The sequence below is a fragment of the Tachysurus vachellii genome, chromosome 9 (assembly GCF_030014155.1).
Source record: "Tachysurus vachellii isolate PV-2020 chromosome 9, HZAU_Pvac_v1, whole genome shotgun sequence".
NCBI classification, from domain to species: Eukaryota; Metazoa; Chordata; class Actinopteri; order Siluriformes; family Bagridae; genus Tachysurus; species Tachysurus vachellii.
The window spans coordinates 18119164-18135894 of NC_083468.1; the positions used below are offsets into that span (position 1 = coordinate 18119164).

General features: G+C 37.4%; 1 protein-coding gene across 5 annotated transcripts in view; it reads right to left on the reverse strand.

The window, feature by feature from the left end:
- The window catches only part of itpr2 (inositol 1,4,5-trisphosphate receptor, type 2), an 87611-nt gene that overhangs the window by 60664 nt on the left and 10216 nt on the right, over nucleotides 1–16731 (reverse strand). For 3 of the 5 annotated variants that reach the window (XM_060878042.1, XM_060878045.1, XM_060878040.1), the window contains exons 2-22: nucleotides 15945–16015; nucleotides 15472–15587; nucleotides 14727–14813; nucleotides 14196–14354; nucleotides 10229–10327; nucleotides 9163–9246; nucleotides 8927–9073; nucleotides 8735–8830; nucleotides 8398–8442; nucleotides 7605–7637; nucleotides 6824–6972; nucleotides 6598–6697; nucleotides 6020–6180; nucleotides 4818–4959; nucleotides 4474–4632; nucleotides 3582–3754; nucleotides 2166–2285; nucleotides 1866–2036; nucleotides 1333–1584; nucleotides 999–1146; nucleotides 94–241 (exon numbers count right to left, since the gene is read on the reverse strand). In XM_060878042.1, coding sequence (XP_060734025.1) covers nucleotides 94–241; nucleotides 999–1146; nucleotides 1333–1584; nucleotides 1866–2036; nucleotides 2166–2285; nucleotides 3582–3754; nucleotides 4474–4632; nucleotides 4818–4959; nucleotides 6020–6180; nucleotides 6598–6697; nucleotides 6824–6972; nucleotides 7605–7637; nucleotides 8398–8442; nucleotides 8735–8830; nucleotides 8927–9073; nucleotides 9163–9246; nucleotides 10229–10327; nucleotides 14196–14354; nucleotides 14727–14813; nucleotides 15472–15587; nucleotides 15945–16015 — 2660 coding nt within the window. The remainder of the gene's footprint in view (nucleotides 1–93; nucleotides 242–998; nucleotides 1147–1332; nucleotides 1585–1865; nucleotides 2037–2165; nucleotides 2286–3581; nucleotides 3755–4473; nucleotides 4633–4817; nucleotides 4960–6019; nucleotides 6181–6597; nucleotides 6698–6823; nucleotides 6973–7604; nucleotides 7638–8397; nucleotides 8443–8734; nucleotides 8831–8926; nucleotides 9074–9162; nucleotides 9247–10228; nucleotides 10328–14195; nucleotides 14355–14726; nucleotides 14814–15471; nucleotides 15588–15944; nucleotides 16016–16731) is intronic. The other 2 variants (XM_060878044.1, XM_060878043.1) reach the window with 1 other exon arrangement.

The window sequence follows — 16731 nt, forward strand, 5'->3', positions numbered from 1 at the left end:
ATTTCTTTCTCTATACGTTTGTACACAATGTAATGTAATGTAATACGGGCATTTTTATTTATCAGTGTTTCCTGTTTGTGGCATTTGCCTGACCTCCTTCAGGAGTTTTGCTGAGTTTGTGCAGGAATGTGAGCGGGTGCTGCACAATGTCCAAAATGGCCAGCAGGGTGCGTGTTAGACACAGCAGCTCACTGAAGCTGTAGAAGCCAAAGTAGACCAGATTACGTGCGAGATTCACCACCTGAGAGAATGAGAAAGAAACATTGCAGAAACTTGGCATGAACCTCTTACTACAGACTAAGAAATTAAAGCTTTTCTGAGAGAAGGAAAAAATAAATAAATAAAAATGTATACATGTATAAGTATATCTCATGCTCTCTCTCTCTCTCTCTCTCTCAGAGAGACACAATATTTACATTCAAAAATTTGAATCCATCCACCCTTAGATTTCGGCTAAACGTGTACTCTAAATGCAGCACTTTGATGAGAAGCTCCATTTACATGTGAACGGAAATCCGACCCAAACATAAGTGCATGTGAGCAGTGGATGTTGGTGTCAGTCTTACTATAACAGAGTGGCTTATCAGCACATAACAGCACATAACTGTTAAAAAAGCACCACTATGAAAGGTGACTACTCATCAACTTGAAGGCTATTCAAACAGACATCTGTCTCAATTATTATTAAGACATCCATCAGCAGTCTGAATAAATATATTTATATCTGTGTAACATGAGCTTTGTTTGCTCCAAAAAATATGAGGTTTATTTGGTGTGTCGGTAGACTAATCAGTGCAGGTTTCATTATCAAATGTAATCCAGTTTAGAAGATTTCACAGTGATTATTTTTTGGTTTAACAGATACACAGATTCACCCCATTGACTCGTGTAAAAATGCTACGCAGGCCTCCATGTTGTTGAGTATTATTATTGATTAATTAATGCATTATTATTGAATTGATGAGAATTTGAAGTCTTCTGAAAAGAAAAGAGCTTGCCTCTAGAGTGAGCTCGTTCTTCTCTTCATCTCCAAAGGGTAAAGGATGGCTCACTACATCATTCAGGTACTGATCAACAAACTCCTTGGTTGGTGAAAAATTCCTCATCATCTCCACTCTGCCTGCGTCTCTGAACTCGTAATCGTACCTGCAGGATGCAGACAAAAAGAACTGCTGAATGCAGATCCATGCACATTGAACACCAGAGCGGCTGGCAGGAGTAAGTAAGCATCTTCAGGTGTTGCTACATAGAGCATTCGTTAAGGTTAAATGCCAGCATGGTTATCTGTGTGTACAGCATTCCCCAGACTCTTTGCTCTTTCGAAGCACTTACTCCTTGACTGTGATTTTGCTGGGGATCTCAGTCCAAAGACGTGCATAGCGAACAGGTACCACGGCTTCCTGGGGGTCACGATCGACATGCATGTGCAACATGAGGCGGCAAAAAGAGGCACGCAGGTTATACGGCAGTAAATCGTCACACATGCAGCGCAAGATCAGATCCACCGGCAACTGACCAGAGATCTGGTTAATGGCCAAGTACTGACGGTCCAGGCACATCTTAGCAAATAGGTTCAGCTGACATCTGGGAGGAATAGAGGAAAGCAGAAAAAAGGAGAAATCTGAGTGCATGTACTGTATGCACCTAGGTTGAAGAATCTCCCTGTTCTACATGACGCTCTCTGTCAAAGCTACATATGGACTAGGAGTTGCTTTCTATGGAAAATCTGGACTGTGTGGGAAAATTAATAAATAAGCATGGCCCAAGTGACAACTTCATGTATAATACAGGTCAAGGAAGACCTTTAAACAATACAAAACATCAATAAACAATGTAACACTGTAGAGCTAAAGAGAAAACCAGACCTGTAGTAGGTCATGTGGTCAATGTCTTCTTTTTGGTTGCTCTTTGCGTCTATGGACATGTTACGTATAGACTTTCCGTGTGGCTCTTTATTCTTGTCGATCCAGTAGAGCCACACTTCATCCTCCTCAGCTTCATCATTGATTAGAGAGTTCTCGTTGAGTATATTCACCCTGACACGTGTGACAGAAGACACACACACACACGCATACACACAATTTTAAAAAATAAAACTCTATAGAGCAATATAATATATTCAGGAATAGATATTCCCACTGGTTCGGAGTGAGGAAGACTCTTACTTGGTCTGGATGAGGATGTCAGCATTAGTGGGGTTGAGCATAAACTTGCATATGAGTTCTTGTGTGACTGGGATGGCTGTTTTATTGGATACACACAGGTCTGAAAGGTAATCTAGAAACCTGAGGAAAAAAAAGCATAAACTCCTATCAGGAATAACTCTATTTTACACAAATAAAAGATTTGTTGTTTCAGTAATGCTATAAACCATGATCAGCCACATCAAATTAAGAGTGCACAATGTTGTATAAATGTTGGGAATCACAACAGCAAGCAAATAAATTCAGACTATAATATTTTAGTTGTATCTGATGTTTTATATATATATATATATATATATATATATATATATATATATATATATATATATATATATATATATATATATATATATATATATAAAATATTTTATTGTAAGCTTTATTCAATACACATGGCTTAAATCTGATTCAATTATAATTAAATTAGAAATTACTATTTCAGCTTAATAATAATATTAATAATAATAATAATAGAACCATTAAAATCTAGAATATAAGAATATTGGAATCCAGACATCTTTAAACAGAGTAAGACAAAAACAAAATCCCCATTAAATGCACTGTTACTTGCAATTTATACAAATAATTAAATTGAATTTATTTCATTATTTTAACTAATCTTCAAACCTTTGCATTTTTTAGTATTTTCTCTCACACAAACATGGTCGTCTGTTCTTTCATGAACATAATTCTATTTTTAAAACACAAGGCTATTTTTTGGAGCCATAGAGCTTTAATACTTATTCTGGAACTTTCTACCAGCATAACAGATAATGTCCAAGTCAACATTTTCTGGCCTACGTGGTTTAGTTTTGTTGAGGATTGCATTCAATGAATGAAGCTAACAGCTGAAATAACCAAACCGAATTCTCTATTGGCGGTGGACTCTTTCAGCAAGATGATGCTCTCTGTCATGCTGCAAAAAGTGTTCAGGAATGATTTAAGGAACAAGACAAACAGTTTGGTGTTGGCTTCAGTTTATGCCTTCAGTTTCCGCAGATCTCAATCTTACTGAGCATCAGTGGGATTTCCTAGGCAAACAATTCTGATCTATAAAGGGCTCACATAGCAACTTACAGGACTCTAGTCGTGGTGCCAGATACTACAGCACATCTTCAGAGGTCTTGCCTTCACAGGCCAGAGCTGTTTTTGTTGCATAAAGGGGACCTACACAATACTAGACTGTCAGTGGCTAAATAATGTTGTGCTTTACCCCTAGCTTCTTGGTTGTTTAACTCACATTGCCAGAAAATCCAAAATACAATTCATTATGTGGAACAAAATCAGAATCATAAACAATGTGTTCATTTCATGTTTGTTCTTGTTCAAAAAGTCTAAGAATGCCGATGGCTTGTAAAATGCATTGCATCACCAGACCTGGGCTCCCGGTTTTTGCGTAGCAACTTGACAAAGGTCTCAATCTCACGCGCTGTAATGTGCTTCTCCAGCAGCTTGCGGTTGTTGTGAAGCAGAGCTGTGATCGTGTCCTCTGCCAGGATCTCATAGCCAATCTGAGACTGCATGATGGAGAACTTCTTGGCAATGTACTCCTATCAGAAGAAGAACAGAAGGGCTATTAGGACAATTAAAATCATTAGCTGAGGTTCTATCTGTGTCGCTTAAGTGTATTTCGATTAACTTTTTTTTTTATTCATCATTTTTAGAGCCTGTTTCTGTCTGTAACGTAAACTGAAACTACAATGAGCATAAAGGGGCAGAGAAAAGAGAAAGCACTGCTTGGCTCGGAGGCCTGAAAAATGTAAACTTGAGCCTGATACCAAGAACTGTGCATTAACCACCGCATGACAATCAGTGTTTGGTACTAAATCGGTAAAATGATATAAATTTCTTAAATCTTTTTGCCAAAAAATGTACACAATATTCTGAATTTCTTTGTCAATTCATTTGTCAGTTTTTTACCTAGACTACTATTGACAATACATTAATTGAATAGATGAGAAGGGGAAAAAAAGGTGTACATCTTAAAAGTTAATGGTGTGTCAGTTAATGATTTTAAAATTTGATGGTATTTTCTTCACCCATTAAAATCTATATAAAGCTATCCAAAGAGGTAAAAATAAATCTCTCTCACTGAAAGCCAACAATTTGTGGCGAAGAATTATTTAATTCATACTGCTTGATAATGCAGAAAAGTCCATTTCCATTCTGCCTGCTGAAAGGAACTGCAGTGTACTGGTAATAAGGGTTTATAAGTAAATAAATGAACCCTGACTGTACACATGGATGCACACAGAGGTTTGTTTCATGCCTGGTTCTTGCGATAATCCTGTTGTGAATGGCGCAGTATCCTGTAGCAGAGCTGCAGCATGTATTTAAATGGGGCATTGCGCTGATCACCCAGATCCTCCAGTTTCAGAATGGGCCCATCCTCGTTATCTGCAAATGTCGCTTTCAGAATGCCAAAGATCTGACAACACACAAACACAAACCAAATACAAAAAGCTGAATTGGAAATAATCATTAGCTTCATTACTAAAATGGATTATAGAAAACATGGTAATACAGGCATGTTGTAGTACAGACTGTATGAGTGTATTTAGGAATAACAGTACAAATGTGTGTGTGTGTGTGTGTGTGTGTGTGTGTGTGTACCTGGGCCAGAATGTTCTGTTCTCTCATAAGCTTCTGTCTTTCTCTATTGGGATTGGAGATGACCACAGATAGCACATCCTGCCCATTATTAATCACCTCACACACAAAGAAGATCAAATCCTCCAGCAGCTTGGTCACAAACCTGAATAACACACAGAATTAACTATAACTTTACTTTACTTTACACTGAGATCAAACGAGTAAAATCGAATTATTCATGCTGATCAATACACATACACAAGAGGTCACAACTATAAATGTAGTTGTGTAAAATAATGTTGTTAAATTACTGGTAAACTTTACGAGCTTTACTAAGGAAGCCATCTAGTCATGTCCAAATTTAGAGCGGAAAGAAACCATCAATTCAAGACATTACTATTTTTAAGCTATTTTATTAGAATATTGAATAATCTGTAAATACAGTTAGCAGCCATAAACAGGATACAAAGTATTCCAGCTTCATTACAAAAAAATCATTACAAAAAAAGCTGAAAATAATAAATGCGTGTATCTTGTTATATTATTTCTGGAACTAAGACTTCGAGTCATTCTCTGTCGACCACAGCATAATGTGCCACATTAAAGTAGCCTTGTGGAAGGGACTGGATCATCTCACATAATAAACGTCAATGTGCTCTAAAAATAAAAACTCCAGGATTTTTTTTTCTAACTGTTGAGACCCAAAAAAAAAATCTTTGAGTTGGCTTTTTACAAAATTTGCTATGCAGCTACCTGTTATTTATGCTTTTCTTGTGAAAAATGATTTTTAAGCACATTTGTAAAAATTTGCAAGAATTGCAAGCACAGGATTCTTCTTTTAAACTACCAGTGCAAACACCTCGTCATGTTTGACGCACGTGAAAACACACGGTGATAGTCACATGATGCATCTTGGCCCTAATCTGCAGAAAACCTGTTGTCATTTGGAAAAGTTGCAAGCTCCAAATCGCAGAACTTGTTTGTTTAGATTTAATATCTGTGATCACAAAATCAAAGAAATCTACCGGAACTGATGTGTAGTTGATAGTAGAGCTGGATTCTTCTCCATTGAAATATTTTGAATCTAATAAAGTGCATTTATTTTGCATTTCTTTACCATCTGCCTTGTTACAGTCGACGGCTCCCCACAGGAGCGACGGGTGACCGAAGTAGTTGACCAGTCTACACAACCCCTAGTTCAAATATGTACACATGGTGCATACCTTCGGTCATTCTGAGCAATTTGGCATTTCCCCAGCTTGTGAACGAATGACTCCAGAACCTTATTGGCATCGTTAGCAAAGTCCAGGTCTCTCACTTCAGACAGTGGGACAGAAATAATAGCAAATGCCTCCTTATCTTCCTTGATGGGACACGTACCGATCTGAAAGAGCATTCCAAATACAAAAACATGTTTCCAGGAACAACAGGCACACTTTAGAATGCATGTGATATGTCTGGTTACTGGGAGTGTTTCTATTTTTTCATATATGATTTAATACTTACTTAAAAAAGACTACACACCCCTGTTAAAATGACAGGTTTTTGTTGTGTAAAAAAACGAAAGCGAAATAAATCATGTCAGAACTTTTTCTACTGTTAATGTGAATTTGCAAAAGAGAAGAAAAAGGAAAATAATTCTTTTCGTTTTTCACTTTAATATAGTTTACTATAAAAGGTGGAAAAGGTTTTATCTTTGTTTTCATTTTCTACACAACAACTACCTGCTATTTTAACAGGGGTGTGTAGACCTCGAAACTCAAAGCCAACCCTGTCTTTATTATGACTTTTTGTCGCACACCTTGAGCATAACAGGTCTCTCCTCCTCAGAATCGATGGCGATGTTCGTGCTGGTCACCCATGTGTTGGTGCACAAGTTCCTCAGCCTGACATAGGAGTTCCTGAAAAACAGCAATGGTTTTAGTATCTCAAACAGGTTCCAGGAGAACAACAGGCTTATAGCATAACTGTTTCTGCTATAAGAATCTCTAACGATATACTGTTATGTGTGTATTGGAAAGTCAAACCTGGGGACCAGGCAATCTGCTCGTTGCAGTGTGGTGGCATCCAGTTCAAATAAAGACGCAATGTCATTGCCGTGCGGGACAGACACTAGGATGTAAGTTATCTTCTCCAGATGGCGCTTTTTCTTAGAGAACACGGAATCCGTCTCAGCCTGGGGGAAGAGCGCAGATACGGTTTGAGGAGAGAGAGTAAATATTAAACACTCATACAGTGTGAGTAAAAAACACTGTAAAAAAAAAAAAAATTCTTTGACTCAAAGCTTGTGTATTAAATAATTTATTGGGCTTTGAACTTATTGCATCCAAGAAAAAAAAAAAAAAAAAAAAAGATGTCAGAGTGGAATAGTGCAATCTTGATAATCTGTTGAAAGTATAGTTAGGGCCTTTCCAGTGCACTCACCCAAAAAAATAAAAAATAATAATAAAAAAAAAAATCCCACAAAAAACTGGGGGCATCGACGCTTACTTTACTGGAAATGATAATATTTTCTGACGAGTCTCAGCTTAAAAAAATATATATAAATAATCATTTAAAGAAAGAAATAAATAAAGTCTGCCAACTTTATCTACAAATGTAAAAAAAAAAAATCCATGTAATTAAGCTAAAAAATTTATATAAAACAACCTAGGTCACAAGGGAACACAATCATCAGTCCTATATGTATATCAAGCATGCACAATATGTTAGAAAACCCCATTTTTTTTTGTTGTATCCCATGACATTTACATTTGTTAGCACATGCCGAACACATTCAATAAGGTAGATTCGGACTATATAACTCACTTGTTCAACAGGAAGCTGCATCATCTGAATTTTCTGAAGATCATGGGAAGAAGAAAAGAAGGTTCTCGATTTTTATGCTTTGAGTAATATTGTTATTGATAAAATAATCATTTCAAATTAGCTCATTCTACTGTACTTAAAAAATAAATAAAAAAAAAAGAAAAAAAAAGAATGATGTTATTTTTTTGACAGTAAAGAACGTGCATATATGAGATATTGTTACCTGAGCGGAGTTAAATAATTTGAATGTTTATATGATGCTGACTTTCAGATTTAATACTGAAAATTGTTTTTTAAAAAGTTTCATTTTTAGAGTTACTAAAGCTAAATGGCACCAGACTTGGCACTAGACTTGTTTGTAGTCCACAAGAGCAATGTTTTCATTCTTTATTCTCTCTGCAGCTCTGTTTTTATCTTGTTCTTTTACAGAGGTAGATACTGCATCTCCCACAGGGCATCTCAGTCACAGACATTACATAAGAAACCTCCAGGCATGAGAATGATTCGAATGAGGGAGCGAGCGAGTGTTTGTGAATGCACACGCGAGTGTGCATCTGCAATCAGTGGAATTGAATACCGTTATAGCAGAACTGTCCAGAGGTGGAGAAAAAAAATCATGTAAAATTACCCAGAGTGCCATGAACAAGCTGCATGTGTTCTACAGCATGATGCAGAAACCCACCACTGCATTTAGACACTCTGCAGAACTTTGCTATGCAAATGATGTCACACATTGCTGGGGCAAAAACAGTATAAGGAAATATCTAGAAACCTCCACCTCGGTCTGACTTACCTCTGACTTTATTTCTGCATTCTCCTCTCTGTAATCAGGATTCATCTGAAACACACAATACACATTCACACACTGTAAGAAAGGGCTCAGGATCATGGTCATGGTATAGGGCAGGAGTGATGAAAGCATTGATAACACTGCCATCTGCAGCACATGACATGAAAGAACAGTATTTAAATGTTAGATAAATTAACTAAGCGATAACACTAAATAACTAAATGTGTCTCTGGAACAGGCTCCAGATTCACCGCAACCCTGACTAGGATAAAGCACTTACTGAAGATGAAAGAATGATGACGGTTGAGTAAATTATATGACATAACGAGGAGCTGTGTACCTCGGCGGCCAAGTATTTCCCTGTGGCCAGATGTTTGAAGCGGAAAAGGCTGTTCCATTGGCCAGCTCCTCCTCTACACGGGTCATAATGTACCACCTAATTAAAACAAATAGCAGGACCGCTTACAGGAAAACAGCATGGAGGAGAATCACAAACACAATACTTGTCAATAGAAAGTGTGATGGCTCTTACCTCGATTTCCCATAGTGCTTTGGAGCTGGTGGCAGAGGTGGCTGACTGGCGCAGAGTGGTCCTCAGGAAGACATGCTGCTGTCGCTTGTAGTCGTCACAGGTTAGAAACTTCTCCTGCTCAGCATGGAACAGTCTCACAACATCGCCCTAAAAGAAAGGTAAAAACACCTTTTTGAACACTTGTATCTTTAAAGTAATATATTTGAATTAAAAAATAAAAAAAATTAAAAACGCACCCCTTTTAAAACATCATCTCTGTAGTCACTAAACTTCATGAAGAGAGTCACCTTCCAGCTGGTGTTACAGTTTACAGCATTCACCTGGTCCACACACAAAGGAACACACACAGGGCCGAGCACAAACACAGGGCCGTGCACACACACAGTGAGCACACACAAACACACATCCAGAGTACACATCCAGTATTACATAAAGTTTACATGAGGAGTTTCAGCACATAATCTACTGTTCTGGACTTTTTCAGAGAAACATGAATGATTCAAAATATAAGACGCAATGCTACAATGCTACAGACTACAAAATCATAAAACACAAATAAATAATGAAGACAAATCAAAAATTATTTAAATGACTTAAAAATTGCATGATTGCAGTAAAGCACAGATTGGTCTGATGATCTGGGTTCATTTATGGTAACAGCAGAAAATAAGACAGTTGCATTTATGCACTCAGTTGAATATGTTATTGTTTCTATACTAACGACTTACACGGAAACGTGTATAGCGTATGCTCCACATAAAGACAACAGAAGGGGGACTGTTTAACGGTATGCAAACAACTGTTTCACGCCAATATAACGTAAGTGACAATGGGAATTAACTTGTTGCATAAGATGAACTAGTAAATCTAAAGTCTAAAGGATGTAATATTAGGGTGTGTTATTCTTTACTGAACATCATGTTAGTGTCGGAATATCGCTGTGGTATAAAAGATGTGTTTTTATTGGAAAATACTCAGATCTGGACTGGTAAGAGTGACTCCACAGCATGCCCCGATGTGCTTTATTTCTTATGCGAAGAAGAAAGACAGATAAGTGTGCAGACTTTCTACAAACGGATGAACTTGGCCACGGCTATCAAGAACGCTGAGCACATGCAAAATTTCAAAAGTGACTTTTCCCATTCTTTGTATGTGGCTTCAAGCATTCGTAGTAACTCAACCACAAGACACCCAATAACTACATGCACATTTTATCAGCCTGCAGTAATTATCCTTTTTTATTCAAGATATTAATAAGCCAGGACTTCAGGATCCTCAATTGTGTATGATTACATGTCTCACCTCATTGCAGCCCAGGTTATCCAGTAGCTCTATGTTGCTGGCGTGAAGAGGCTGACCGGCATTCACAGGCATCAGTACCACTTTATCCCCCACCACCACCTAATTACCAAATAACAAACACACACGCAAAATCATTTCAAACATCTAATTAAACGCGAGACTGTGGCATGCGTTAAATAATAGTGCAAAGAGAATAACATCAGATGGCGTGACATGCAGAAGCTAATTGTGTGACTAAGACTTGGAATTTACATCATAGTTCAGTATATTTGGATAAAAACCGCTTGTTTTCTTCTTAGATTCATTTTCATAACTCAGTAAAAGAAGTGTGACGATCTCCAAACAAAGTGACAGCACAAGTCAGGCAGACATGCTTGAACAAGAGCGCACACAGGTCGTACCTGCAAAACTCTCAGTCCGCACAGGAATGGATCAATAAAAACAAATTTAGCACATTTTAGGGATTATACAGAATAGTATTTCTATTGTGAAACATTCTGCTTAAACAAATATGCACGGAATTTTCCCCATTTTTAAACATCTTGCGCAATGTGCTGGGTTTTGTTCACGTTTATCAAGTGTGCTATCTAACTTCCACTGAGGCTCTGTGACAAAACTACTGTACGCGTGTCCAAAAGAAGAGACTTTATTGTGCTGCATTCCAAATACACGATCACCTCTACTGTGAATTTAACAGAAATAAAGAATTGCTATGTTAGGAACTAAGATATACAGTATCTCACAGAAGTTAGTACACCCCTCACATTTTGGTAAATATTTTATTATATCCTTTCATGTGGCAAATTTAACACACCTGCTCCCCATTCACACCTGAGACCTTGTAACACTAAGGAGAGAAAACAGCCAATTGGGCCCAATTTAGACATTTTCACTTAGGGGTGTACTCACTTTTGTGGCCAGTGGTTTAGACATTAATGGCTGTGTGTTTAGTTACTTTGAGAGGACAGCAAATTTGCACTGTTATACAAGCTGTACACTCACTACTTTACATTGTAGCACAGCGTCATTTCTTCAGTGTTGTCAAATTAAAATGTATAATAAAATATTTACAAAAATGTAAGGGGTGTACTTACTTCTGTGAGATACTGTAACAAAGTAGAAAATGACATGCATGAACATGCAAATGAACTGATGTTAATGCCAAAAATTCTGGCTTGTCCTCACCATATAAACCTGCTGAATAGATACATTTTTCCAAGGATGGAAAAAAAAAACAAAAAACTTTTTAACTGTGAAACACTGAAACAGTAGATCAGTGTTTATTAATAGAAATACGCACAGATGCAAAGTTGAGTGCAAAAGTTTCCAGGCTTTTAGTATAAACAGGACAAGATTCACAAATGCTGCTAAATGAACACAGTTAACAATACTTATATTTCTAAATGTACGTGGACACTTATGATTACACCCATATGTACCTAATGAGCAGCCCATCTAGATTTAGCCCCTGCACCCTTTGTTAACATAATAATCTCCAAACTTCTAGGAAGGCTTTCCACTAGATTTTGGAGCGTGGCTGTGTGGATTTCTGCCCATTCAGCCGCAAAAGCATTAGCGAGGTCAGACACTGATGTCAGATGAGGAAGTCTGGGGTGCAATCAGTGTTCAAATTCACCAGAATTCTGTGCAGGACACTCGACACCTTCTACTTGAACCTTTCAAACCACATCTTAATAGACCTTTCTTTGTGCACATGGGGATTATCGTGCCAGAGAAGGTTATTTAGTGCCAGTAAAGAGAAACTGTAATTCTACAGCATAGTGAAATCCTATACAATCGCTTGCTTCCAACTTTGTCCGAGACACACAGATAGCTGTGTGTTCAAATGTAGAATATTCAAAAGGTTGTACTTTCCACTGATTAGGACATATATAGTCATAATCATGTGCTCATACTTTTATTACTGGCTCAAGATTCTTCTAACAGCTTTTTTACCTCCTGTAGACAAAACTGTAGACTTGTCCCCACAAAGACTATCATGTGCTCATCTCAGACCTGCGATATACAATATACTAATACAGTTTATCCTTTCAAGATGTTTAGCAAAAAAAATAATCATTTTAATTCCATTTTCTGGTGTCATGTAAAAAAGATTTTCCCTTAGGCTTCTGGTTCCTCTCACGGTTTCTCTCATGTGGTCTTTTTACAGGAAAAAACTCTGCACTCAACTCTACACTATGACCAAGTCTTTGGACAAACAATTCACAGATGAACAGTCTGGCCTTGGCCATGAACAGACGTGTCCTTGCAGTAAGTAGTGAAGTCACATTTCACATGCAGGGTGGCATGCTGCACACTTCTCTTGTGTAGTCCGCTACACATAGAGCGATATGTTCACAAACATCACATCATGCGCAACAATCATTTGCTGTACCTTCAGACTGGTCGATCAGATGACAAGAGGAAAGAGCAGAAAAGTAACAAGACTTTAATTAATTATGAGGTTAATAAACTATGGCTGGAATTTAGACACACATGCTGTTATAGCTACATTTATCATATACGTACATATTCCTATTAGAATCGATAGAAAGGGCAAAACAAACATAATATTGCAAAGCTGTATTACAGACTACAGTTCTGATCGTCTTTATTAAAACTGACAAATTATATTGAACACATTATGTGATAGAGCAAAACTGAATCAAACTACTAGATCCTGCTAGGGGCAAATAATAATTAGGGCTGTAATTAGACAGTAAGTGTATATCAGTATAGCACAATTACAACACACTGCTGAAACTGTAATGTATCACTGTAATTTAGTTTTCTAATAAAAGGTAAAACAATGCAAAAACAATAATAAAAAATATATATAAGGTTTCTGTGTGTCTATAAATACACAGTATCTGCATGTTTTGTGTTTTTTAACCAACATATTTTGCACAAATCTCTCCATGCAAAAATAAAAATCAAATCACATGGGGGGAAAAGTAAAAGACAGACTATCATCAATCAGTTAAACACTTTAGTTGTTAAAAATTATCTTTCCAGTGGTCAGATAACCTCTGCAAGTAACAGAAGGTTATTAAACATTATGACCTTTACTGCTGGAAAGAATTTTCCTCTTCCAGTGGACTACTGATAAGGCCCGTTCTGTGAAAAACCACTGAGTTAGTACCATTACAATATCTTACATGTAGCCCATACTCCAAAACTGGTTATTTTTTTATATACTAAGGGAATAATTTTTAAATTGCTAAATGTTTCTCATATTATGTGCATGGATTTTAACGACTGGGTCAATGTTAGCCACTTAAATGTGATGTATGCTTTTGTATTTTAAAACTGCTTATTGTGTTTGACAAACTAAAATGAGCTGTCAATTTCCCCCTTTAGATTAATTGATAAAAATCCAATAAATATACTACAGAAGTGTTCAAAATGGTGAAAGTGATCATTATGACATTTTAAGATAATTGTATCATGAGGTACAAATTCTGGTTTTATTACATTGCCCAGTCCTTCACATAAATATATATAATACACACTATAGGTTTACGTCACTGAATCTACTTAATGGATGTTTGTGTAGATGTTGTTCCAAAAGAAGAGACAGAGACAGAGAGAGAGAGAGAGAGAGAGAGAGAGAGAGAGAGAGAGAGAGAGAGAGAGAGAGAGAGAGAGAGAGAGAGAGAGAGAGAGAGAGAGAGAGAGAGAGAGAGAGAGAGAGAGAGAGAGTGAGTGAGTGAGTGAGTGAGTGAGTGAGTGAGTGAGTGAGTGAGTGAGTGAGTGAGTGAGTGAGTGAGTGAGTGAGAGACAGACAGAGAGACAGACAGAGAGACAGACAGAGAGACAGACAGAGAGACAGACAGAGAGACAGACAGAGAGACAGACAGAGAGACAGACAGAGAGACAGACAGAGAGACAGACAGAGAGAGAGAGAGAGAGAGAGAGAGAGAGACAGAGAGAGCATGTGTCTGAGTGTTGGTGCTGTGGTCCCTACATTGTCGCCTTCACTGCGGAGCTTCCAGAAGGGTTGGATATAAAACCAGGAGCCCTCATTCCCAGATGGATCCAGAGACACACGCATGGCGTTCTTCTCCAGCAGAGCAGGTAGACGCTTATTCACCGTTAGGTACTTATTGCTTTTAATATGCAGCAGCTAAAACACAAAAAAAACATTGTACATGTTTCATAGACTATTCACTATATCAGAAAATGATATAAAACTACATGCTACATGTCTACATGCTCAAGCCAACACTAACCACAGTACCAGCTGTTTATTATAGGATCCAAGTAAAGTGATTAATTAAGCATCTGACCTTGTGTCAACATTAACAGACACACATACGTTTTTTGAATATATTGAAAATAGAAAATGTTCCTAAAGCCAGACAGTCTTTTCTCTTTAAACCCAAGTTACTAAAATAAGACTCTAAAAACCTTGACCACAGAGCACAAACAAACAGAAAGCTCTAACACGGTCAGCTGAACCAGACCACTAGCTGATAAGAGGAGAGATGGGATGCACCTGTATAACTTGACTGTATTTGACCACTTCGCCAAGCAGCTTCTTGTTTTCCGTCTCGTTCTGTTTCTGTTCCAGTTCTGCTGCATGCTGGGTAATGTAGGAGAAAAATCAAGTTAATCATTAAATCAGAAGTAAGTAGATGGTTTCAGTTCCCCAATCCAAATTATTTTTGAGTTCTGAAACTAGAACAATCCACCATGTTATTTATAGCATTAAGCAGTTTGTGGGGGTTTTTTGTGTTTTACTATTGTCTGATTTTATTTTATTGTGATCCCACAGTGTTGTGTATGTGAATAACTGACCTAATCCACAGGTTCTGCAGTCTTCAATATCAAAACACAGTACAAATTATTACTCTATTAAATTAATAGCAAACTAGCAAGATAATGCCAGCTAATGCGCAAGGTTAACACTGTAGGAGAAAGACGTGTCCCTGTAAAAATCAGTGAACCTGCTGAATGTGCGAGTCTACAAAGTAAATTTACAACACAGCATGTCAGTACACTGCAAAAATTTAAAACCTTGGATTATATTTGCACATATTCATATGCCTATGCAAGCTGGTTGTATTTTAATACAATTAAGTGCAATGAACGCTACACGTCTGTGTTGTGCCTTATCAATGTAAATAGTCAGGGCAGTGCAATAAATCAACATCGTGTTTCAAACTTTATGTACAAAACTTAACAGTCAATGAACACTAGCACCATGGTCAATGTTTTACATTTAAAAAAATCTCAGGTACCTGCAACTTCTTAAAAAGATCATCCTCTGGATTGGTTCCTTGCTTTCCGTGTTTGGCTTTCCAGAACTGCTTCTGTGCAGAGTACCGGTTCATAGGACATACTTTAAACAGGCAATCTGAAGAATACAAAGGAAGAACAAGCAGAAAGCTTTTGAAATACACTGAGAACAGAAAAACACACTACACGAGGCAGCTATAAACAGAACATAAATCTGCCACTAATGCAATGGCTGCAGACTTAAATTACAATTAAGCATTATAGCATCGTTTCTACAACATGAGCCTAATAGGCAGCCAATCTCCTAGAGCTGGTGAGTCACTCTGTGTCGTATGGGTGGGTATACTTATCTTTAGAGCAGTACTACAAACCAGCACAGTGTGCTTCATGTCAACCACAATAACAGATTGGACTGTTCAGTAGTGGCTGGCCAATTTTGCATTGGGTCTTTATAGACAAAGCTTGTGTAACATACCTCTGAATTTCTTGGGTGGATTTGCAAGATCTCCAGCCTCAGGCTGAACCACACACCTGTCATCTACCAACCTGCAGAAACAAACATAGTTAGATTTGTTAGACACTTGTTCATTTTAGTCATAAGGCCAGATTTAAGCACATATAACTTTGACCCAAGGAAAAAGGTTTTAACTGGCATTTTCTTGCAGTTCTGTCATCTCACCTATCACAGGACTAGTGTCAGTGCGTGAAATATTTACTGCTTTAACTTCTGCTCAAGCAACATCCTAAAGCAGGTGAAATCTTAGCTCTTAAATTTATTCCCTTAACTGTAGGACTATTTACTCTATGTTAAAATGTTCATCCTTTTTTTTCTCTTATGGGACAAGTTTAAATGCATTTGGTTAAAATATCATTAGCATGCAATCCAGACACAAGATACACAATAACCAGATGTAAATGTTTTCTTGCAGCTCAGTTTGGAGCACCTCAACTCACGATTTTCTGGTGAGAAGATGAACGCTTTTCTGAACAGATTTCGACTTGGTAGCCTGCCTGACAATACATAACTGAAATAACCTGTCTGATCTGTCTCAACTTCTTACTTTACCCTTAAACGCAATCTAGATGTAATGACTAACAGCATAGGCGCTATATTCACTAGCACATTAGACACTGTTGCCCCCATCCGATTAAAGAAGGTTAGAGACAAAACACCTGTACCATGGTATAATAGTCATATTCTATTCCTCAAGAGAGCAACCTGTAACCTCGAGCAAAGGTGGAGAAAAACTAAATTAAAAGGT